This window comes from Mercenaria mercenaria, chromosome 18, assembly GCF_021730395.1.
Source record: "Mercenaria mercenaria strain notata chromosome 18, MADL_Memer_1, whole genome shotgun sequence".
In the NCBI taxonomy this organism is placed as follows: Eukaryota; Metazoa; Mollusca; class Bivalvia; order Venerida; family Veneridae; genus Mercenaria; species Mercenaria mercenaria.
The window spans coordinates 14,490,790-14,515,186 of record NC_069378.1 but is presented as its reverse complement, the minus strand read 5'-3'; the positions used below and the strand labels follow the sequence as shown (position 1 = coordinate 14,515,186).

General features: G+C 35.7%; 1 protein-coding gene across 1 annotated transcript; it reads right to left on the bottom strand.

Annotated features, from left to right (window-relative positions):
• Positions 1 to 710: 710 nt before the first annotated feature.
• Positions 711 to 23,768, bottom strand: LOC123537967 (lactoperoxidase-like). Its single transcript, XM_053529672.1, has 6 exons — positions 23,645 to 23,768; positions 3,657 to 3,843; positions 3,107 to 3,230; positions 2,111 to 2,319; positions 1,245 to 1,430; positions 711 to 745 (listed from the first exon to the last, which is right to left on the bottom strand). Exons 1-6 carry the CDS (start codon positions 23,654 to 23,656, stop codon positions 711 to 713), a joined length of 753 nt encoding a protein of 250 aa, XP_053385647.1. The 5' UTR covers positions 23,657 to 23,768.
• Between the last annotated feature and the right edge of the window lie 629 nt (positions 23,769 to 24,397).

The window sequence follows — 24,397 nt, the reverse complement described above, 5'->3', positions numbered from 1 at the left end:
TTGCTAACTTAAATACCGCGAAGCCATTTCTAGGTTTACAGTAATCTCTTTTACACAGATAAATAGACAGTACAAACGTTAGATGTAACAATATACTGGTAGAATATTTTTGTTGTTGTAATTAATTCATTCGTTCTGATGCCAAGCTGTCCAGATGCTAATTTTACCCACTGTTTAAGTGCGGCGGACATAACTAACATTTGTGTGAAAGACGAGGAAAGTGTGAAGTAGCCGATGTTTGGGCTCTGTTATATAGTAAAAATGCCAAGTATGTTTTCTTTTCAGTATTTTCTATTTAATTAATACAGTAAAACGTGACAAATGAGGGAAGAACAAACATGGTGGCTTAACACAGATGGTATCTTAATGTCAGGAATTTGTACTTTAACAGAAAAGGGACATGAAAAAGGCAGTTACTTAATGTAAGTGGTCTGATAATGGACATGGGTTCCCGAATTGCACAAATAAATCCGAAATCTCCGGTAAGAAAGATTCAATCATATCTATATTCCGCACCTTCTGTCACACAATATTTTGTAAAATTCAGTAGTAGAACAGTGTCGTAATTCAAACACAATTTCAATTTTTCCAGTAACTTATGCTTGTTACGGCAACTGTTTAGCTATGATCGCAGAAGCAGTAAAATTAAAACTATCATTCAAATATAATAATTTAAATTATTTATATTCCAAAACAGGATAAACGTTTACTTACGCATCGTCACTTTCGCAGCAGTCATTAACCTCTGGAACAATAAAACCAACATAAATATAAACGAAACAAATGTACACGTCAAATGTTTTTCAAATTATATAAATGGAAATTCGTGAACTGATGCGGTATTGACAAACCCGACATATGTATCTAGATACAAAACATCGATACCAGTATACTCTCACGTATATCACTGCACCCCTGATTTTTTTTTCTTTTACAGAACACAGCTTTATCAAAGTTTGTATTCCAGATAATTTTGGTTTATATTGCTCATTATGGTGGATCATACAGCAACTTATATAACAGATATCGTGGAAAACTACGAACATTATAGAGTTAACAACTTTCAAATAACAGCTAGTTCACTTATAACTATTTAGTATTTCCGCTTCAAACGTTGAATTAAAAACTTCCTTAAGATAAAAGAAATACAGTTACCAATTATAATATTTGTCCTGCAAGTTACATTTGTGGAATATTTAATATGTGCTGCTTTTGTCTTTAAGATTATGTTCAATGTCACTTACCACTCTCAGGAGTCATAGCAATATCGTGGTCTAGAAATTGACCAAACGCAAATAAAAGAAGTGTGTTTGTCCTGCTTAGAGACTCTGCTTTACTCGGGTTAGCATGAACAGCATTGCTGATATGTCTGGGATTCGGAAGTGATTTACCATCAATACCTGTTGTTCGGGTATCCCCAAATAAACTATCTGCAATATACAATATCTGTTTAAACAAGGCATTTAAGTTATACATTGTACAAGGAATACGAACTCCTGATGTATATTAGCATTATGTAAAACATTGTTAAATCTTTCATAGTACTGTTCTAAAACTAATCGGAGTCTCACACAGTTATTCTGTGACGTATTTATACTTTGATCAATCAGTTTATGTAACGGCTGTGATTTATTTTATCTCAGTATGTTAAAAAGCGATGTGCAGCACTGTAACATAATTTGTCATACCCATTAACGTGGGACGTAACTTTTGTTTTGGTATTTTTTTTAAGAAATTAGAGTTTTTATATCTGATAAAATTTTTAGATTATTTATGATACAATTTTAATAAATTTTTCATAAATTAAGCCGGGAACGGCAACGTGATATTAATGTACAACTTACTATAGTAATAAACCTCTCTAAGACTTATTAATTGCGTTTAATTTAGAGACTAAAACGCTAATATTTGATTTAAGGTTGTTGTCTCACATATGCATCAATTATTCAGTATGCAGTCTTTACATTTGAATACAGCTGACCTACTATGTTTTGTATTTTGCACATTTAAAAAACATGATTGCAATTAATTCAATACGCAATGGTTGGTTTTGTCCAAAACATATTATGGACTAAGGGCCAGTTTGATATAAATGCTAAGGTCTTCTTACTGTATTCACTTGTCAGAATTCTTTCTTGAATCATTCCTGCCATCCCCCACCGTGGATTGTCTTTGTTGTTACAAGACCCATTCATGGTTCTATATTTGCTGTAGAAGTCACAAGTTCCCGGATCAGGTAGTCTGCATTTTAAATCGTCAACATTACTAAAAGTACTCCTAACTGTTCTTGTCTGGAGATCTTCTGGGCTAAATCCATGCCTATTGCAGAAAGTTACGCCATGTTCAATGATACATTGCTATGAAAATGACTCAACGATGTTTAAGTGTGGATTAGTATTCAATCATTCTGAGATTTAATTAAGTACAAACGTATCATAAACAAAGTATGATTATTACTAGCTTGACTGATTTTTGGATCTGTGATTTTAAAATTATGGTTCATTGAATATCTAAAACTTTTCCAGCATTAATTTGGAATGTTTTTTTGTTGGTTGTCACACTTTCTAAATAATAGAAATCAACTGAAATCGGTGTGAGGAGTGTTGCACAGTTCAACAGGCTCAGTGAAATCGAGTCTGTCATAAATATGCCTGATTGGGATCAATAAGTAAAAAAAAATCGTTCATATAGATTTTTTGTCAAAATTGTGGGACGCATATTTGTGAGCTCAACAGGTGTCTGGTGTTTTTTTTTTTTTTGTACGAAGAAGTTAAGTCATGCAGATAATTTTGATCAGGGTGAAACGTACGTACCTTTGTTTTCTCAACTCTGTGTTCTGTACTTCAAATAAACCTTCTAACATGTGTGTAAAAAGTTATTTAAGAATTCGCAGCACCATTACTTCTTCATTAAGCTTCATTCATTCTGTCATTAGAATTCTCTATGCGTCATTAAAACGTTCACTCTTTCATCAGAGTCCAAAGTACCATTAGAGCATCAATAGAATTTACTAATTTTTTTATCATCAAAATTAGCATAGCCAATACAATATGATTAAAATTTACTCATTTTCTAAGCGGTTATAGCGTCATTAAATATCACTCACTCATTCATTAGAATCCGCAGAGCCAAAAGTGCGTCATTCGTTTTGCTGTATTCTTCCGAATTACTAGAAACACGTTTCCCATGATGCAGTGACAGCGGACAGCGGTAAGAATTTTCGCCGTTCACTGAAGACGTATTGTAAAAATATTTAAAAATATCATTGTTCGCTAAAATAAAATTACAAACGTTTTATTGTTACTGAAAATATGTCTTAAAATTATGTTAAGCATGTTAACTAAAATGAAAAGAGAAAATGTTTACTGTTTGAAACTATTATGAAAGTATGCATTGTCCTTTTTACTTTGATTTAAGATCCGTCATCATCACTAGTTAAATGACGTTCTTGATGCATGTCCCTTCGTCCCTCTCATATGCCTAATAAAGTTAGCTTCGCATGGACGAAATACAAGTGTGTTCTTTATCACTCCCGAAAACCGAACCTTTAAATTGATTGCGAAGATAACGGAATTTACGTAAACTGTATTTATAGTAGGTGATACTCTAACTATATTATATTCAATTTGGCATAACAATATAGAAGCAAGACTTACACTCTCTTTCCACTTTATTTTTCGCCCTTTTCAAAAGATTGAACTCTTTCGCATTGCTGAGTGCGTCTTCTACTCTCTGCAGTAAGGGATAAGGCTTGTTGATTATCATCATTTCCTTCGGATCGCTAAAAGTCACGTGGCCAGCACATGTGGCCTGAAGTACAGCCAATGCGTAGAGCAGAAATATCTGTTCATTGACAATAAAAGATTAATAGTTTCAAACTGAAATATTATCAAGAAGTCATTTGTAATGTAATTCAGTGACAACTCAGTGATAATTAGTTTTCGATTAGTGTGTTTGGGGCGTTTCTTAAATGTGCATATTTTGAAACAGGATTTGATGAAAAGTATCTCATTTGTTGTGTTTAAACATCCTCAGGGGCTTCTGTTTGAACTTCAATGGTCGCCCAACACGACAAAAATGAAAATGCTGCATACTCGGTTTGATTGTTTTTGTTGTTGTTGATGTTTTGTTTAACGTCGCACCAACCCAGCTATATACAGATGGATATCAGCCTCACTGAAAGTTAAAAGTAGAAGGGCGTAAAAGTGGGCGTAGTGGGCTTAAGGTAAGATACTTTGTGTGCGTAAAGTCTATTACAAACCAATCGATCTTGTTAGAAATTGGCAAACATACGCTTTTGTTTGTATGTGCATAAAAATACTTTTAACAAAGTCCTTCTGATTTAATATTGATGATGGTAATTACATTTCGAACTCGGTTATAAGGTTATTTTGTGTCCATTTCTGGAGTGTATAATTTTAACTGTATCCCGTAGATGTAATACTGACAGGACTGAGCAGAACAGTTTGAAACAATTAAACAACATTGTAGTTCTTCTACAAGCTCCACAATATAACAAAGTTATAATGACAAGAGAGATGCGGAGGAAGAATCCACAGTTACTATAACTCAGCACCAAGGTTGGCCCTTGTCCACGCCTATGCCTCTGAGAGCTCCACTAGATAACTAGCGTGTCGCATGTCAGATAGATGGACAGTAAACACAATATTATTATTATTATTATTATTATTATACCAGATTTATACAGCGCCTTTTTCATGATCAATTTCACGTTCAAAGTCGCTTTACATAGTGCAAATGCAGCCACACAGGGAGCATAATTCATCCTCTACTAGTACAGACACAGAGCGATCTGACCAGAGGGACAGAGTGAGACAAAGCCCCCACGACAGAGAGATCAGAAATCAGATACAGGCGTGTCCGGCTAACTTAGCCTAGCTCGTTGCGGATAGACAGCCTGGTTCTTTAACGTGCCCAATGTATAGCACCGATCGATACACGGAAGGATTGCCTGGGTTCCTGACCAGTACACCTCTAGTTGGGTGGGAAACACTGAAAAGCGTTTCTGAAAATTCCCGAGTAGCTGCCATAAAAACAAGGCTGGAATGAAAATTCGCAAATTAGAAGAACACTTTAAGTGGGTGAAATTACTTTTAAATGAATTTTAACAAACAATTAACTTATCCATTTCAACTAAAACAAAGCAAAGAATTTACTTTAATAAATACCATTAACAAAGTATCTGCCAGAATAACGATTAATGAATGAAGGAATACAAATAAACTTACTCTTAATCTTATAAAACTAATTTCGATCAAAAAATATATCTCTCAAAAATTATCCAAACACTGTACATAAACTGACGAATGCTGACTTAAATCCATGTTTTCATCGAAATTCTTACTAAAATTCTAATAAATATGTATATTCACACTAAAGCGAAATCTTATTGAAAACCCTTAAACATTCTCCAAAACTCCGGCCATCACACACGACAAATGATGAGAAACCCGACTTGATAATAATCCACCAGATTCCCGCATGCTGAGGGCACCGGACTCCTGCATGCCGAAGGCACCGGATGCATACTGAGGGCACCGGACTCCCGCATGCTGAGGGAAACGGTCACAAAATTATGCGGGTTTGACGGAATCCACCATAAGTATATGCCGGGCACCGAATAAAGTATCAAGTTCAATGAATGTTACGGAAAAATTTACTTTGAAAGAATACAGGCTAAACCACATGACCTTTACACTCTTTTCTCCGACAGACAATGCAGAAAACTAATTACTGGAATTCTGACATAAAACTGTGTGCCCAAATATGACGTCACTTACAATAATGCAAAGCATCAAAGGCTGACGTCAAAAATATCAATTTATTTGTATAAAACAAACACAATTTGCCGCAATTTTGTGTATGCTATTTTTATTCGCGTGACGTCACAATGGCGTCTCTCTATCCGGTTCGCGCGTTTTGTATTTATACTTGAAATGGAATAGAAATAAAAAAAGAGAGAAAAAAATAAGGTTTAGAAAGAAACCTCCAGTATTGTCACTAACGAAACTTAAGAGTTTCAGTTAGAGGAGTACGTCTCCAAAGCGCAGCAAGTCCCGGTTGCGCAGCAAGTCCAATTCGGAAGAGTAAGTCTTCCAAGTGCAGCAAGTCCAGGTTGCGCAGCAAGTCCAGTAAAAGGTGTAAGTCCAATTCGGAAGAGTAAGTCTTCCAAGTGCAGCAAGTCCAGGTTGCGCAGCAAGTCCAGTAAGAGGAGCAAGTCCAATTCGGAAGAGTAAGTCTTCCAGTGCAGCAAGTCCAGGTTGCGCAGCAAGTCCAGTAAAAGGAGCAAGTCCAATTTGGAAGAGTAAGTCTTCCAAGTGCAGCAAGTCCAGGTTGCGCAGCAGTCCAGTAAAAGGAGCAAGTCCAATTTGGAAGAGTAAGTCTTCCAAGTGCAGCAAGTCCAGGTTGCGCAGCAAGTCCAGTAAAAGGAGCAAGTCCAATTCGGAAGAGTAAGTCTTCCAAGTGCAGCAAGTCCAGGTTGCGCAGCAAGTCCAGTAAAAGGAGCAAGTCCAATTCAGAAGAGTAAGTCTTCCAAGTGCAGCAAGTCCAGGTTGCGCAGCAAGTCCAGTAAGAGGAGCAAGTCCAATTTGGAAAGGTAAGTCTTCCAAGTGCAGCAAGTCCAGGTTGCGCAGCAAGTCCAGTAAGAGGAGCAAGTCCAATTTGGAAGAGTAAGTCTTCCAAGTGCAGCAAGTCCAGGTTGCGCAGCAAGTCCAGTAAGAGGAGCAAGTCCAATTCGGAGGAGTAAGTCTTCCAAGTGCAGCAAGTCCAGGTTGCGCAGCAAGTTCAGTGAGAGGAGCAATTTAAATTAGAGGAGCAAGTCTAAGAAGCGAAGCAAGTCTAAGAAGCGAAGCAAGTCTAGGGTACAGCAAGTCAAGTATATCTAGAAACCTTCATCGTGTATACTGCTTGGAAGATACCTCAGATATTGTCACCATTATAGTTTAACCCGAAACTTGACAAATTGGGGGCTCGTCCGGGATTAACTATAATAATATTGCAGCAAACATAACAAGCATGATGTATTTACGATGAATGGTTGAGACTTGGCGAGAGACTTGGATTGTCCGGTGAAGACTTGATCCTTTTCATCAAAGATAAGGAAGAGGAATGTATAGCAAGGGAAGAGAGAGCTCAACGACGTGATGAAGAAAGGAGACAGATGGAGATGAACTTTGAACTGCAAATGAAGGAGAGAGACTTAGAGATTGAGCGTTTGAGGGTCAACAGAGTAGACAGTACTGCTACTTGTAAGGCGTACAGACCTAAGATTCCAAATTTTTATGAAAGAGCACGATTAACATTGACGCATATCTGGAAAGGTTTGAGAGATATGCTCAAAGTCAAAAGTGGAAGAGGAGAGCTGGGCCATAAGTCTTAGCTCACTTTTAACAGGAATGGGACTGGAGGTGTACACAAGCATGCCACAGAAAGGCCTGTAATTACGAATTCTCTCAAGAAAGCGATCCTAAGGAGGTATCAGTTGACTGAAGAGGGATTCAGATCTAAATTTCGACAAAGTAAACCAGACCAAGGAGAGTCGGTCTTCCAATTTGTGTCAAGAATAAAGAGATACTTCAGTCGTGGACTGAACTGGCTGGAATAGAAAAGACGTATGAATCCTTATGTGATTTAATGATAAGAGAGCAGTTTATTGAAGGTTGTTCGTGCCGAATTAGCGGTGTTTCTGAAAGAGAGAACACCAAAGTCGATGGACGAGATAACACGTCTTGCAGAGCAGTACATCGAAGCACATAAGGGGACACCTTCAATATTGTCGAAGAGTGTTGCGCCACAAAGGAAGCACAACTCCACCAGTCATGAGCAGTCCAGTCGAAAGACAGAAGGAAGAATGGGTTGCGGAAAACCTGCTTTATATGTAATAAAGCAAGTCATTTAGCGCGTGACTGTAGACAAAACAGCAGGAGTAACACTCAAAAGAGTTGCTTTATCTGTAATAAAGCAGGACACTTAGCCAGAGATTGTAAGCAGATGAGATCAGCTCCAGCAAAGAATGACCAGAAGTTAGCAGCAGTGTGTGTTCAAACGGATGTAAAAAACAGTCCATTGAAAAACAATACTGAAGACGGAAAATGAAGTTGGCAAGTGGGAGTCAGTCCCAATACTTGCAGGAGTTTGTACCATTGATAGCTTAAAGGGGAGAGGAACTTGGAGGTACAGAGAGATCGTAGAACGAAGAAGTGAAAGTGTTAAGGGACACTGGATGCGAATCCGCTGCTGATAAGAAGAGACTTAGTCAAAGAAGAGCAATTTCTAGGCAAAGAAATAGTGATGAACACAATAGATGGGGACGCCAAAGTTGTACCTATGGCGAAGATATGGTTGATACTCCGTATTACATTGGAGAAATTGAGGCAATGGTACCAAAGTCGTTGATTTGTGACTTAGTCATTGGGAATGTTCCTGGTGTACTTGATAGACCTGATCCTGAATGGAAAAAGATTGCTGATACATCCGTAGCTGCGGTTATGACAAGACACAGAGTAGAAAAGCAGAGCTACCAACGAAAGCACTGAAATGCGAAGCCCTCCTGTGAAACAGAAGCTAATGTGGAGACATTAAAGGCATTACAGAAGGAAGATAAAGCATTGCAAAAGCATATGGGATTTTAGCAAAGACAGAAGACATGCTCGAAACCAAGAGTGGTGCAAAATACAAATTTGCAATAAGAAATGGAGTGCTGTATAGAGTTTATCTTCAGACGAAAGGGGCGTATGACTACGAGATCAAACAGATTGTCGTACCAGCAAGCAAACGCAAAAGAGTGATGGAACTTGCTCACGAATCGATCGTTGGAGACATCTTTCAGCAAGAAAACTGAGGACAGGATCACGTCAAGTTTTTATTGGCCTGGGATTTCAAGTGAAGTTGGACGATTTTGCCGATCTTGTGACAAATGCCAAAAGACCATTCCGAAAGGCCGAGTTAAGAAGGTTCCTTTAGGAGACATGCCAGTGATTGAAAACCCTTCCACAGAATAGCCATAGATTTAATAGGACCTATTGCACCAGTGTCAGACAGTGGAAACAGATATATATTAACAGTGGTTGATTATGCCACGCGATACCCAGAAGCGGTAGCATTAACCACGAATTGACACAGAAAGAGTAGCAGAAGCACTTCTGACATCTTTTCGAGAGTAGGTCTCCCAAGTGAAGTTTTAAGTGACAGAGGCAGCCAATTTACATCTGACCTGATGAAAGAAGTAAGTCGTCCTTATATCAGTGAAGCAACCTTCACCACACATACAACCCGAAGTGCAATGGATTTTGTGAGCGTATGAATGGAGTCCTGAAAAGCATGTTAAAGAAGAATGTGCCAAGAAAGACCCAAAGATTGGGATAGATACCTTTCGGCAGTATTATTTGCCTATAGAGAAGTACCACAATCAAGTACAGGATTCTCACCTTTGAACTTTTATATGGAAGAACAGTGCGGGGACCAATGCAAGTGTTGAAAGAAATATGGACAGCGAAAGAAAATCCTGAGACACAGAACACATATCAAATGTATTTGATTTAAAGCAGCGGTTGGAAGAAACGTGCAAGATAGCAAGAGAAAGTCTAAATAGAGCTCAGAAGATATACAAACATCATTACAATAAGAAAGCTCGCAAACGAGTAATAAAACTTGGCGACAAAGTACTACTCCTGCTTCCGACAGATAAGAATAAGATGATGCTACAATGGAAAGGACCATATGAAGTTGTTGAGGCTATCAACGGAGTTGACTATAGAATAAATGTTGGTGATAGAACGAGACATATCACATCAATTTGCTAAAGAAGTATGAAGAACGCAAAGACAACGATGCAGCAAGTGTGGCAATTATAGAAGATGACAACCATATTCAAGGTGGAGCGGTAGATGATTGAAAGTCTTCTAGAGTTTCCAGGATACACAAGTGGTGAAACATTTTGTGATGTCAAGATCTGTGAAAGACTTACTCAGGAACAGAGAAAGCAAGTCTTAGATCTTCTTCAAGAATTTAGTGAGGTGTTCTCCGAACAACCAGGAACAACTCCTCTCATACAGCACCACGTCGAACTGATTGACCAGAAACCTATCCGAGTGAAGCAGTACCCAATACCATACGCTAAGCGTCAAGATGTGGAAGATGAAATAAGAAGATGCTGGAAGCTGATGTTATAGAACAATCTGTATCCGAGTACAATGCACCTATCGTAATTGTAAAGAAGAAAGAACGGAAGCAATAGATTCTGCATTGACTTTCGACGCCTTAATTCTGTGACCAAGTTTGATACCGAGCCTATGGCTAGTGTGGATGAATATTCTGGCAAGACTGAAAGATGATAAGTTTTTTACAAAGATCGACTTATGTAAAGGTTACTGGCAGATTCCAGTTGCTGAAAGTTGCCGAAGAATGACAGCATTTTCTACAGACAGAGGGAGTTACCAGTTTAAGAAAATGCCATTTGGAATGGTCAACTCTGGGGCGACTTTCAATCGTATGATGAGGAAGCTGCTAGCAGGATGTAACAACGTTGATAATTATATCGACGATATGATAGGACATACTCCAACTTGGAATGATCATCTTGTTATGCTACGAGACCTCCTCCAAAGACTTAAAGAAGCATGTCTTACAGTTAAACCATCAAAATGTTTATTGGGTTTGGCATATTGGATTTACAGGACATATGGTTGGAAATGGAATAGTTCAGATGGAAGAGGAGAAACTTAATCGCATAAGGCCAAGCAGCAGTTCCAAAACCAAAGACAAGTTAGGGCATTTTTAGGATTAGCGGGCTATATAGAAAATTCATACCTTCATTTGCCGAAATAGCAGCACCTCTAACAGACTTGACGAAAAAGGGACAGCCGAATTATGTCAAATGGGAAGCAAGTCAAGATAGTGCTTTTAATACCTTGAAGGATCAACTCACCAGATCGCCTATTCTTCGACTACCAGATTTTTCTAAAGAATTCATTTTACAGTGTGATGGTTCAAGTACCGGGATCGGAGCAGCGTTATTGCAGCAGTATGAAGAGGGTTTATTTCCAGTTGCCTTTGCCAGCAAGAAGCTGTTCGATCGTGAGAAGACTACTCAGTTGGAGAAAGAGAGTGCCTTGCCATAGTATTCGGAATAAAAAAATTCCAGAAGTATCTTTATGGAAGGAATATCGTCATACAAACAGACCACAATTCTTTAGCATATATCCAGAAATCCACACCAGATAATGGAAGATTAGTGAGATGGGCATTATTTTTGCAGTCATATAAATTCCGATTGAGGCAATAAAAGGATCAGACAACATCTTGCAGATTATCTGAGCAGACAAGATGAAGATGATGAAGACAGTCCCCACATTACAATATCAACAGAGGATATGCAGACAGAATAAATCAGATATTTTTGCCATGATTTTGAAATATGGAATATTCTTTAGAAGGGGGCTGTTGTCAAAATATCAATTTATTTGTATAAAACAAACACAATTTTGCCGCAATTTTGTGTATGCTATTTTTATTCGCGTGACGTCACAATGGCGTCTCTCTATCCGGTTCGCGCGTTTTGTATTTATACTTGAAATGGAATAGAAATAAAAAAAGAGAGAAAAAAATAAGGTTTAGAAAGAAACCTCCAGTATTGTCACTAACGAAACTTAAGATTTCAGTTAGAGGAGTACGTCTCCAAAGCGCAGCAAGTCCCGGTTGCGCAGCAAGTCCAATTCGGAAGAGTAAGTCTTCCAAGTGCAGCAAGTCCAGGTTGCGCAGCAAGTCCAGTAAAAAGTGTGTAAATCCAATTCGGAAGATAAGTCTTCCAAGTGCAGCAAGTCCAGGTTGCGCAGCAAGTCCAGTAAGAGGAGCAAGTCCAATTCGGAAGAGTAAGTCTTCCAAGTGCAGCAAGTCCAGGTTGCGCAGCAAGTCCAGTAAAAGGAGCAAGTCCAATTTGGAAAGAGTAAGTCTTCCAAGTGCAGCAAGTCCAGGTTTGCGCAGCAAGTCCAGTAAAAGGAGCAAGTCCAATTTGGAAGAGTAAGTCTTCCAAGTGCAGCAATCCAGGTTGCGCAGCAAGTCCAGTAAAAGGAGTCAAGTCCATTCGGAAGAGTAAGTCTTCCAAGTGCAGCAAGTCCAGGTTGCCAGCAAGTCCAGTAAAAGGAGCAAGTCCAATTCAGAAGAGTAAGTCTCCAAGTGCAGCAAGTCCAGGTTGCGCAGCAAGTCCAGTAAGAGGAGCAAGTCCAATTTGGAAGAGTAAGTCTTCCAAGTGCAGCAAGTCCAGGTTGCGCAGCAAGTCCAGTAAGAGGAGCAAGTCCAATTTGGAAGAGTAAGTCTTCCAAGTGCAGCAAGTCCAGGTTGCGCAGCAAGTCCAGTAAGAGAGCAAGTCCAATTCGGAGGAGTAAGTCTTCCAAGTGCAGCAAGTCCAGTTTGCGCAGCAAGTTCAGTGAGAGGAGCAATTTAAATTAGAGGAGCAAGTCTAAGAAGCGAAGCAAGTCTAAGAAGCGAAGCAAGGTCTAAGGGGTACAGCAAGTCAAGTATATCAAGGAAAATCCTTCATCGTGTATACTGCTTGGGGAAGATACCTCAGATATTAGTCACCATTATGTTTTAACCCGAAACTTGACAGCGACACTATCAAAATCAATATCATATGGTTAAAACAAACAGGATTTACCTCGATAAAGAGATGCAGGAATTAGGTATTGATTTGTATCAGTACTCTAACATTGAAATATAAAGGTTGGGACTGCTACATTAAATAGTGGCAATATCGTAAACAATTGATAAAATCCACTTCATTATAGAGTAAAAGTCATGTATCATATATGTACATACACTGGCATTAAAGCCTTATAACCCTTTTTTCATCATATGGCTGCCACATTTTTGTTATGTCTTGTTCTTGTCAAATCCTATTTTAGATATCCATGTATTATTTTCTCAGATATTTGCCAAATATTGTATAAAATAGATGAAAATATCATAGAATGCAATGGCTATGATTACTTCCCTTTATGGCTCTAATCATATCAGGTCATGTGAAATAATGAGATTATTCATTTTATTACCATGTAATTATGCATAATATCTCTTGGGATAACTCCTTTATTTGTTTTAACATATAATTCAAAGCCCTATGGAACTTTAAATGTAAACATAAGTGGAAAAAATCAAAGTGAGTCCATTTATAGGGCACTACAATATTTTGTCCATAAAACATTGGGCCTTAACTTCAAATACCCCTTAAAGTTGGCATTACCAGACTAATACATTGAAATATAAGCACAGTGTCACGTAGTCTAGAAACAGGATAGAACATAAAGATCCTATGTCGATGTTAATCTGATACTGAGACAGACAAAGGAATTCGCAGTCATCATTTTATTTTAAAAGGGGAGGTGTTTAGCACTAACTACGCGAAAGTTTACTGAGGTTAGTGGCGTCCTAACCCGGATTTAAACCCGGAATTAAATGGCCTTTGGATAGGAATCAACGTTAAGAACAAAAATTTGTTACGTGTATCAAAATGAACGGTGTGTTGTAATAATAAGTGCATTCTTGCAGTCTGATGTAAAACAATAAAAGTAAGTTCAAACATCTTCAATTGATATTTTGGGTAATTTTAACGTTCAACTGAAATCATATGTAGTTCAAATATAAAACGATTTCCTATTCAACGTGATCGCGCAAATGCCCATAATTTCTTCATTTGTTGTTCCTACTTCTTTCACATTTCTATCTAACAATCGAAATTGTATACAGAGATCGCCCAAGGGACTGCTAAAATGGTTTCTTAATGATTTTCAGTCAGGTGAAGAGAAACTATTACGTAATTGTAACTGTATTTATTATGAACATAAATATATGTATATATATTTCAAAATGTATACTTGTTCATTTTGTACTGTATCAGTTCTGTTCTATACTTGTCAATCAAATCATCACCATTATCATCATCATCAGCAGCAGTATCAGCATCATCGTCATTGTTCTTTAAATGGTCTTCAGTTTTAGTTAGTTTCTATTTGTAAGTAGAACTGTTACTAAAGGTTTGATTACTTTCATAGTCCGAAATTACATGTATCGCTATTTTTCTCTTTTATTATATTTTGTATTTGGTCTTCCCCAACCCCTATGGGCGATTTCCTGACACTATGATATTCAATGACATATATTCTTTCGTTCTAGGTTTTAATGCTTGTCTTGGTTTGCCGATGTGGAACGCCATTGCGGTAAAAAAAACATGCAATGATTTCGAAAATCTGTTTTAGTTCTTAAAACATTATTTAGTCCAAAAAACATGAATTATAGAATATTGTTCGTCAATTCGACTGTTCCCGTTACAAAAAGATACTCGCTAATTACACAGGGCGGGAATTTGGTACCTGGTTACTTTATAGATACTTTTGTCGAATATCTTACCTGTCGGGATTACATTCATGTGGTCGCTAGTTGTTTAATAAAAAAGCCGTTAAATGGAATGAATTTATGTACTGAAAACTTTCGGTAGGGATTTTTACCGGTCGTTGAATAAAAAATAATCGCTTAATAGAGGTGGTCGCAAGTACAATGTCGATTGTATTCAAATATGTAAGCAGTGGGTTATCGATAGAGTGATCATTAAAGAATATTACTAAATCCCGCAATCAATGATCTGTGCCAAATTATCTCAATGTTGAAACACTTGCGACTGAACAAGTCTACAGTAACTTTAAATAGCAAAATTTCATCCGACATTTTTGCGCCGAATTAGCAACTAATGTGTTTACAATTTTGTTATAACCATTCAAGTGATAAGCTATTTTACAAGACATAAGAATAATAAAATAGCCTTAAACTTATAGTTAACGATAACAACAATTTTCACGATGTATGAGACATAGTGCCAAATGTCTTTGTTTCATAAATCCTGGTGGTGAAGACAGACCATTCAAGATGAGCCAATCAAAATAAAATGATCGACAATATATTAGTCATGTCTATAAAATACCGGGTGATATAGTGACAGTTATTTTTACTTTACTATGTTGGCCTTCTTGTAGCTTGTAGACTTTCTTTTTTGTCATTAACCATGCTTGCTGGTCGACCATTTACCAGGTTCAGAGATAAGCCTTGACCTAAATATAGTTCTGGTCGAATCAATCAGATTACATTCACTTTACCTTTACCCGGTGTTTCCCTTAAATAGGTGAAGGTCATGACATGTATAATGTATAAAATGCCTTCATACGTTTGAGGTAATTGAGTTTGCATAGTTCATACATTCTATGGATATTACATATATTCATTTATATGATTGTGTTTATCTCTTTCATGACAGAATGAAGAATATTATATACAGTCTGATCAGGAATTCCAAATTGGTCTAAAATGTTGACCACTTTAAACGTTTTATAGCTTATGACAAATATTACTAAGAGTTATTTTTCTGAACTCTGAACTTTAACTATAAGTGGACATTCAATAACCGGAAGTTATAATATAAAAAAAAAGAAATAAAGAAAAACTGTTTAAGAAAGTCGTGTATTGACACTTATGATGACGTTGGAATATAGATCTGCTCTGCTTAAGAGATGATTCGGCAATGTATGCAAATAAATAATGCCTTGGCATGCTTTTCTTTACATATCTGTCATACTTTATCACACTTGTCATATAGTATTGTATATATGACCTAAACATTTCAAAACGCTAACTATATTTTGATATGCTTATATGCTTAGATTCATTACCTTTTTCATTTACTAGATAAATAGATTCAGTTAAGAAGTTGTTTGATACAAAGACCTTCCTGTCAAGACGGGGATTGTCCTAGTCGAGATAATTTCAACTTAATTTTAAAAGAACATGAACGCAACAGTCAGAATATATAAAAACGACAAGTTATGCTGACAGCCGGGAGCTATTGAAGATTGACCGAAACTGTATTGATCAAACTTATTTTTGATGCTACAAACCAAGAAATCATCTTTGCAAATATATATATATATATATATATATTACTTCATTATTATATCTGTCTCGACTGTCAAAGCTTTTTATCTCAATCTGGACCACTTTGTCATATTGTTTCCCAGACATGTTTGAGATGTTTGCTTGTTTAACTATTATGCTATAATTTATATTTAACATACCCACATGATAGCTGAAATTCAATTTGGTACCACATGTCAAAGGAACGGGGATGCATGGTATACGTTGCTGGCCACTCACCTAAAATACATGGTTTACCTCTGTATTCAGATAGTATGCGAGTAACTACTTTAACTAACTGAAAATTTATAAAAATCAATGTCCTAACTACTAGGAACTGTCTATATACTAGTACAGCACCAATATCATACTGAACAGTAGTGGAAATGCAAGCTTCACTAATTATAACCATGCTTATACAACATAAATGTCGTGCTAATAATCTGTAGAGACTGATATAAAACAGCTCTGATTTAAAGCGACTAACCCACACATTGTGGTGTCAGATTAAGAAACAATTAAACTGTTGCTCTATTCACCTATATGCTGCACATTCGATGCTCTTACAATGTATTTTTCATGAAATTCTGTTGTAAATAGTTGTTTTCCTAATAAATCAAGATAATTTGAAAAAACATTCGTCTACAATTTCTGATTGGGGTTTCCCGGCTTATAAAAAACCGGAATTCCAGTCAGCAAACATCACATGATTATCAATAGAGCGCACACGTATAGGTATCGCACACTATTGTGACGTTTTGAAATAAAAACAAAGAAAACAACATAAAATGAAGTCAGTACACTTATAGGTTTCGCACAGTAATAAGGCGCTTTGAAATGTAAAGAAACAAAACAATAATATAAATTTAAGTCAATACACTACGTTTACAATGCAGACAGTAATTCCTCGTTGGCCAAAGCGGTTGACGGTATTCGTGTTATAACTTTTTCGTCTGGAGTTCGATTCTCAGACCCGTACAAAATATTTTTAAAACTGATTATATTTTTTCAATAAGATTCAACGAAAGCAACACTACTTGGTTGATCTAGTACTAACTTGTTCATTAACTTATATATGTCACAGCTGTTAACACCTAATTATGTTTAAAAACGCTCCGTCTTTAGTATGATCTAATGTGTTTGCAGCTTTCGTGAATGAATAAAAAAACAGAAAAAAAACTTATACAAAGTATATAAATTAAATGCAAAATTATTGGACGAGTGCGAGGTTCGAACCATCAAAACTATCACTACAAAATTATTACTAGTACATTTGTATACACTCAACCTACTGCGCCATCAAGGGGACTATTGAACTTATATCTTTTGTTTTGAAACAGAGTGCTAGGTACTGACTGTTTATTTACATGTTGCTAAAAATAGAAACGCCATAATACTGTGGGGTATTGTCCGTAAGTGCGGTATTGACCTGGCACTCATGAATATTCCGTATTTTTCCGTCAATTAATTTTCGGTATCAGAACATAAATAGCGATATACCTATGACATATATAATTCTTTATTGATATAATGTCACATGTGCAGGTAGCTGTGCGGACAAAGCGTTTAAATTAGCTGCCAATCTCAGGGTTGTGGGTTCGAGTCCTACGTCTGACCGTATCTACTATTTTTTCCAAATTTTATATGCAAGCTTACCTCTTTATCTGATTCAAACGTTTATCCGAGATTTTTATGGTTCATTTATTGAAAGTTATCTTATTAACCGTTGATGAATTAGTGGAATAAAAAATGTTTTAAAACTATCTTAGATAAAAAGACAAAGTACCTGGTCACCAGCGTTTCCAGAAAATAAATACTACAAGAGAAAGCAATTTAAATTCATGAAATATGATACAAAAAATAATGTAAAAATAAAACAGGTGGTGCCGATAACAATACATTAAAAATGATCTTAGGTGTTTTCGAACCCGTGGTAAACGTGCATGGAAGTCAGACACATACCACTACGCCCCGTGTCATTGGTTAACATCGGTATATGTTACTTTAGTAATATAGATATTTTCAGGATACAAATATTGTGTAAATTAACGAAAACGTCCGAAAATATTGGCGAAGATTAATGAGTGCCAGGTCAATACTTACGGACAATACTTATAGTACGTTAACGATGCAGTCAGTGATTTCTCGTTGGCCTGGTGCGGTTACGGTATTGGTATTACACTTTTTCGTCGTGAGATCGATTCCTAGACCTTTAAAAATTGCTCTTCACTACAGTTCAATGAAGACATAACGAGTTGGTAAATCTAGTTCTAACATGTTCACTGAAATTATATGTCACAATTGATATGTCAAAATACACTACACCTTTAATATGACCTAATGTGTTTTTAGCTTTCCTGCGATATTTTTAAAGTGTTATAAGTTTTATAACAACTTACACCTCGCTTATTAATAAAATCATTGCCCGACCATAATTTTAGGATTGATTGATTTATAGATACTACCAAGTTAATACGAAAATAAGAAACATAACGGTAAATCAGAAACCAGAGAAAAACAATCTTACACAAAGTATGTAATGCATACTGAAAAAAATGGGGATCGAACTCCCGACGAAAAGGTATAATACAAATACCGTAACCGCTCGGCCAACGAGGAATCACTGACTAAATCGTAAACGTACTGTATTGACTTATCTTTTATTATTTCTCAAAAGTGGGTTACAGCATTTAGCATATTATATATGAAATAGTCTTTAAGTAGGTGATTACAAAATGAGTTATTTTGTACAATTAGCATAATACAAACTTGTGTAAAGCCTTAATCATTACCATGCTAAATTTCCGTAATGAATTTTTCTTTCAATTCGGACAGCACCACCGAGTGATTAAAGGATATTTTCCAAAACGATTCTGACTGAACTGTGATGTGCAGGCCGATCAAGACCTACACTGGTCGCAAAGGTAGAATTAATTGTGTTCAAGCAATACTATAGTGTAGTACTATTGTTGTGCTAAATAAAGGAAATTAACTCCTTCAAGCATAATACGCTAATCATAACACCGTTGTTCATCTTTCTTTCTTTTCTTTTAATACCCACATCTTATAACCTTAATAAAAACAAAAATAAAGATACCAGATTGGCACGATAGACTATGCCAGAAAGCTAGAAAAAATAAAAGGGCCAATACAAAGTGGGGTTTGGTGGTGCAGCACTGGGGACATTCAGAAACAAACTGTACAGAAAAGAGATTAGTTGTCTAGTGAAAACAGAGATAAACAATCACTCCATTCGCACTGTCAGTTGTTTGGCAGTTATCTTTTTAGCCATTAAAAATATTCAAGTTTCAATTGCATTCCATTGCGTTTTGAACAATGAAAAAGGCTTGGAAATATTCTTCCCAGTTCGACTTTGATTAATATAAAAATTTCGCATTTAGATATATATTCGTTAAGGCGTGTAAATTTTTCGTTACTGGGAATAGTAGCTGTCCTTTGACATTCAGTGGAAAATATCAGACAAGTTTCGTTTATCCATCTTTTGACCTCAGTCCAGTATAAGTTACTGTAATGGCAATCATAAAATAAGTGTTTTAAAGTTTCAGTTTCTGTATTACAGAAAGAACACCACGGATCATTTCTTAAACCCATTTCAGCAGGGAGTAATTTGTTGCGATGATTCTATCATTCAGTCTAAATTGAAACCATTGCAACTTAGTATCTTTAGTTACAATGAAAAGAATATACATATATGTTTCCAGTTAAAAAGCGCATTAAGATTTAATTCCTCCTTGAAGAGGGGATTCTTTTTTGCCTAGCAAGTATGGAAGCATAAATTTTTCTACATCCTTTTATTTGACTATTAATTATTTTAACCGCGAATGGTTGTAAAGTTGATGCTTCCCTTTTTGCATAATGTGGAAAATTAACCTTGTCAATGAAATCTCTTATTGATGCAATAATACTTTGGTATTGTAAAATAAAATTGTTCTAACTTCATATTCATCAATAAAATCATTATATAACAGAAAATTTCCATTTCTACCTAAAGTCGTTGACTAATAAAACTCATCTCCCATTTCCTTATAAACATGGGATAGTGAAAACTAGAACCACCAATTTTAAAATTACTGCTGTGACATACTGGCAGTGCACAGAAATCATAAATCACTCCAGCTTTTTGGATATTGGTCATTTATTCGTATGATTCCTTTAAAGATATCGTTCCAAAAGTAATTACTAATAGTGTTCATTCTATTAATCGTAAAATTATTTCCATATTTACTGTAAGTTCGAAGAATAGGGTAGTATCTGTGATAAGTAAAAATATCTAGCAGTATATCTCCTTATATCTGCGTAGCCAGTTAAGTTTTAAGCGGCGAAGGTAAGTACCTAAACTCTGTCATTTTTATACAATACAATACAGTTTTCATAGGACTGAATAATAGTATTTCTTTTCACCATATCTTGGCCATTCCATAAAAAAGAACATAGAAAGAATTTTGCAATGTTTTTATGATATCATTACTTGGATTTGGCAAACTCATAATAAGGGGATTGATTTTTGGTAAAGCTAGTGTTTTAATGACTATATTTCTACCTATAAGACTAATGACCCTTTTATTCCAGTTAGCGAAAAGCCTTTTAATTTCTTCAAATTTTGTTAGATAGTTAGTATCATAGTTTTAGGTCATTTGTGAAAGTCACTCCTAGTAATTTAAAACTTTGAGACTCCCACTGAAGTCCTAGTTCTGGACAAGGTTTAAAACCGGTATTTTTAAAAAGAACCATCAGGAACAGCTGTAGTTGTTTTTTTATGTTTATTGCAGTCCTGATATTCTTGTTGGTTTGTATGGTGTTTTTAAACAACCGCGTAGGACCTAAACCAATCTGACAGATGACATTTATATTGACAACACAAATTGTGTATCTTTATAAACCAATTTAAACCCGTTTAAAAGTTGTTTCACAAATTACTATACTGTAAACTTTTACATAAAGGACCATAAAAACCGTTGCAAAAGCCACTAACAGTAACATTCTAGAAATTTGCTGTTCTTCGTGTGGAAACATTTAAATCATACACTTGTCTTAAACTAGCTGCTATAAATCTCCCAGGAAGAAAGAAAACTTTTTGGTTGGACTAATCAAATTTGGTAAGACATTCAATTCCTTTTGCAATGCTAGATGAAGCAATTTTGTATGAAACGTTCAAAAGAGAAATGGGACGCCAATTTTTAATGTAACGTTTATCCTTATTTCCCATTGGGATACAAGTTATAACTCCTTGTTTAAAGGTAACTGACAGATCCCCGAATCAAAGGCAAAGCTAATTGATCTTAGAAAATGGCCAATATCCGACCAGAACCTTGTTTCTCATTTTCACTTAATTTTGGGATACTACCATTTTGTAAACTGTGGTCTAGTTCTACTGTTTCAGTCTGTCTTAGTGTGTATAAGTTTTTTATAATGGTTAACAACCTCATTCATAATTTCCGCTTGCTTTTGTAGAAGGGCTCCTGATGTGGAGTACAGAGAGTGTATTAACTTAGAAACAAAATTTCTTTTTTCTAGGCCGCAAAAATATTTTGTGTTTTTTTTCGCCCTCAGCAACCCACTTTGCTCTAGATCTTATATAGTCACCATGCAATTGTTTTTATCTCAGATCTACCATTTCTGTTTTGTTTTTCTCTGTAACAGATCAAAATTTATATTATTTTGTTTTTGAAGGGAACTAATCTCATTTATGAGTTTCTCTTGTTTTTTTGTTTTTGTTTTTTTTTTTGTTGTTTTTCTTGAAGAGAAAGCTATACTTTTCCCCTAATCTTCATTAAAAGAACCTCAAAGAATAGTATATCATTTATGGTCAATCTTAATTCTTCATTGTTTATGTTTTCTACTGCTTCTTGTGAAGACTGTTCTTCCGAAGCATATTGTCTTTTAAACTGCATTATAAGTTGCTTAGTTTGTTGAATATCTCTTAACAAAGAATTGTTGAATTTCCAGTATGAGGTTACCGTACCTTTTTTAACATATCCGAATTCAAAACTTAATAAAACCATTGAATGGTCTATTCTATAACCTGGTAAAATTAACGCATTATTAAAGTCTGTGTATAAGTTACTGGAAAGTAGGAAAAAATCTAGTCTTGCTCTTTTAATAGGATTTCTTTTGAACCATGTGTATTGTTTGTCTTCGATATTTTGTTCTCTCCATGCATCAATTAAGTTACACTCGATCATCATTAATAAATTTTTAAGAATTGTGTCTCTTGCTTTAGGATTATTCACATTAATTTTATATAGTTAAAAGAATCAATTTCTGGGTTTGACACTATGATTAAGCAATGATTTTCAGTTTCTACCACTTTTCTTTCAATATATGTATAAAATTCAGGGTCATCTTTATTTGGGCCATAAATACAAAACAGAGAGAGATTAACATTTGCTATGCATGCATGAAGATTAAAAAGGTCATTTTGGTCATTTTCCTGTCTAGAGAATTTATAGCTAAAGTTATCATTTATAAATATTGCTACCGCCCTAGACTGACTATTAAAGTTGCTAAAATAACAGTCATAGCCCCATTGTGTGCGAATATATATTTTATTTCTCTGTCTGTAAAATGTGTATCTTGGAGAAAATAGATATTATATTTTTTCTCTTTCAGGTAATTAATAACATCTTTCCGTATTCCTTTGTCACCTAGAACTTGCACATTCATTGAGACAAAAGTTATATTCTCAGCCATAGAAAACAACTGCATTGTATAAATCAATTCATGAATGAAAGAAAACTGGTATATAAAATACTCTGCTTCATTTGTAACAGAAAAAAAAGCTCAGTGCTGCACCTTCCCAGAATAATTTATTAAATTTATTTAAAAAAAAGAACATACAATGTAGTTCTGGTCTTGAAGTGAAACTGGTATTGACTTAATTTTATGTAATTGATTTTTTGTCACTTCTAAACGCTATAATACTGTGTGCTACCTATAGTTCGGTTTTGCGGTGAGCGATGTTCGTGTACTTTTAATAATTGGGGTACGGTCCGTTCTTTAGGTTGTGTTATTTGGTTAATACATAGTGGTTCTTACTTAAATAAGGCCAAGTAAATCAAGCTGACTTCCTAATCGGTAGACGAGGTATATAAATTGACCCATCAAACTACATGCGCACTTTTGGTTTGTTGCCCACGTGTGATAGCGTTCCAAAACTACCGTCGGTTCTCCGTTCATATCAATGTTTACCAAAAATAAATCGTTTGTAACGGGTTATAAAAGTTCATGAGAAATTTCGAATGGTCGTGCCACGTAATTCTAGAAACTATAGACTGATCAACCATTATGTATCATGTAAATATATAAAACAGTGACGGCATTTTGCATTTCGGTATGCTATGATGATAAAAAATAAGAAACGCACTATGTACAGCCGATGGACGTGTTATCAAGTTAATGGCATGTTGACAATTAAATAACCTAACTACTTTTCTCGTTTACGTCGCATCTGATCCTTATTTAGAAGTTGTAAAGTTATATTGTGGAAGAAAAGTGACTATTGCACCAGTGTCTAGAAATGTTCGGTAGGCTGCTTTTTGCGTGATCCCTTTCATTGACATTTTACATAAGTCAAAATCAAAAAGGAACTTTTAATAACAGTTTACCGTTTTCTAGAAAGCTATATGTAGCTTAATTAGAGAAACAGTCTTACCTCTATATCCATGGAAACAATACTATCCTGCTTTAATATGAAATATGTGTAAACCTGCGCAGGCTATCCCGGAATACGTGTTAACCTGCGAAGACTGAAGTCTTGCCACTATGATATACTCCTGTACTAAAATTAGTATGTTCAAAATGCATTTATTTCATAATAAACTAATAAACGCCCGAACGAACACTCCTTATTAGCCGATGCGTTTCATGCAGCTAAAAGGGTAAAGAATGAGGAGTATTATAGATAATGTACCATAATTAACAGTTTATACCAAATATAAATATGGATAAGATATTAAATATTAATATTAAAAGTCTGTAACTCGAATTGTTCTGCTTTGCTGGCAGACTAATGTGATCATTTGTCTAATTTGTTTTATTTATTGACCATTTATTATTATCATTATTATTATTTACCACATTTTATAGCAACACGCCCTTGCACCTATACCTGTTCAAATATGCCCTATGAAACATTAACGATGATTCATTAAAAGGGAAAAAATCTGCTTTTTTGTAAACAAACATAAAAATGTAGAGAGACGCGCAGGCTGGTCTGGATCCATGCTGGTCGCAAACGCACTATGTTGGCACGGCACATATGCTTTTCAGGAATAAATACTATCCTGCGGTTTCATATGTGTCGGTCAGTTTGTAAAAAGCTATACAAATTTGGTTTAAGCAGACTTTTAAAATCCAACATAACAGGTCCCAGAATATTGCCGCGGAGAAGAGAGTTCCAAAGCTT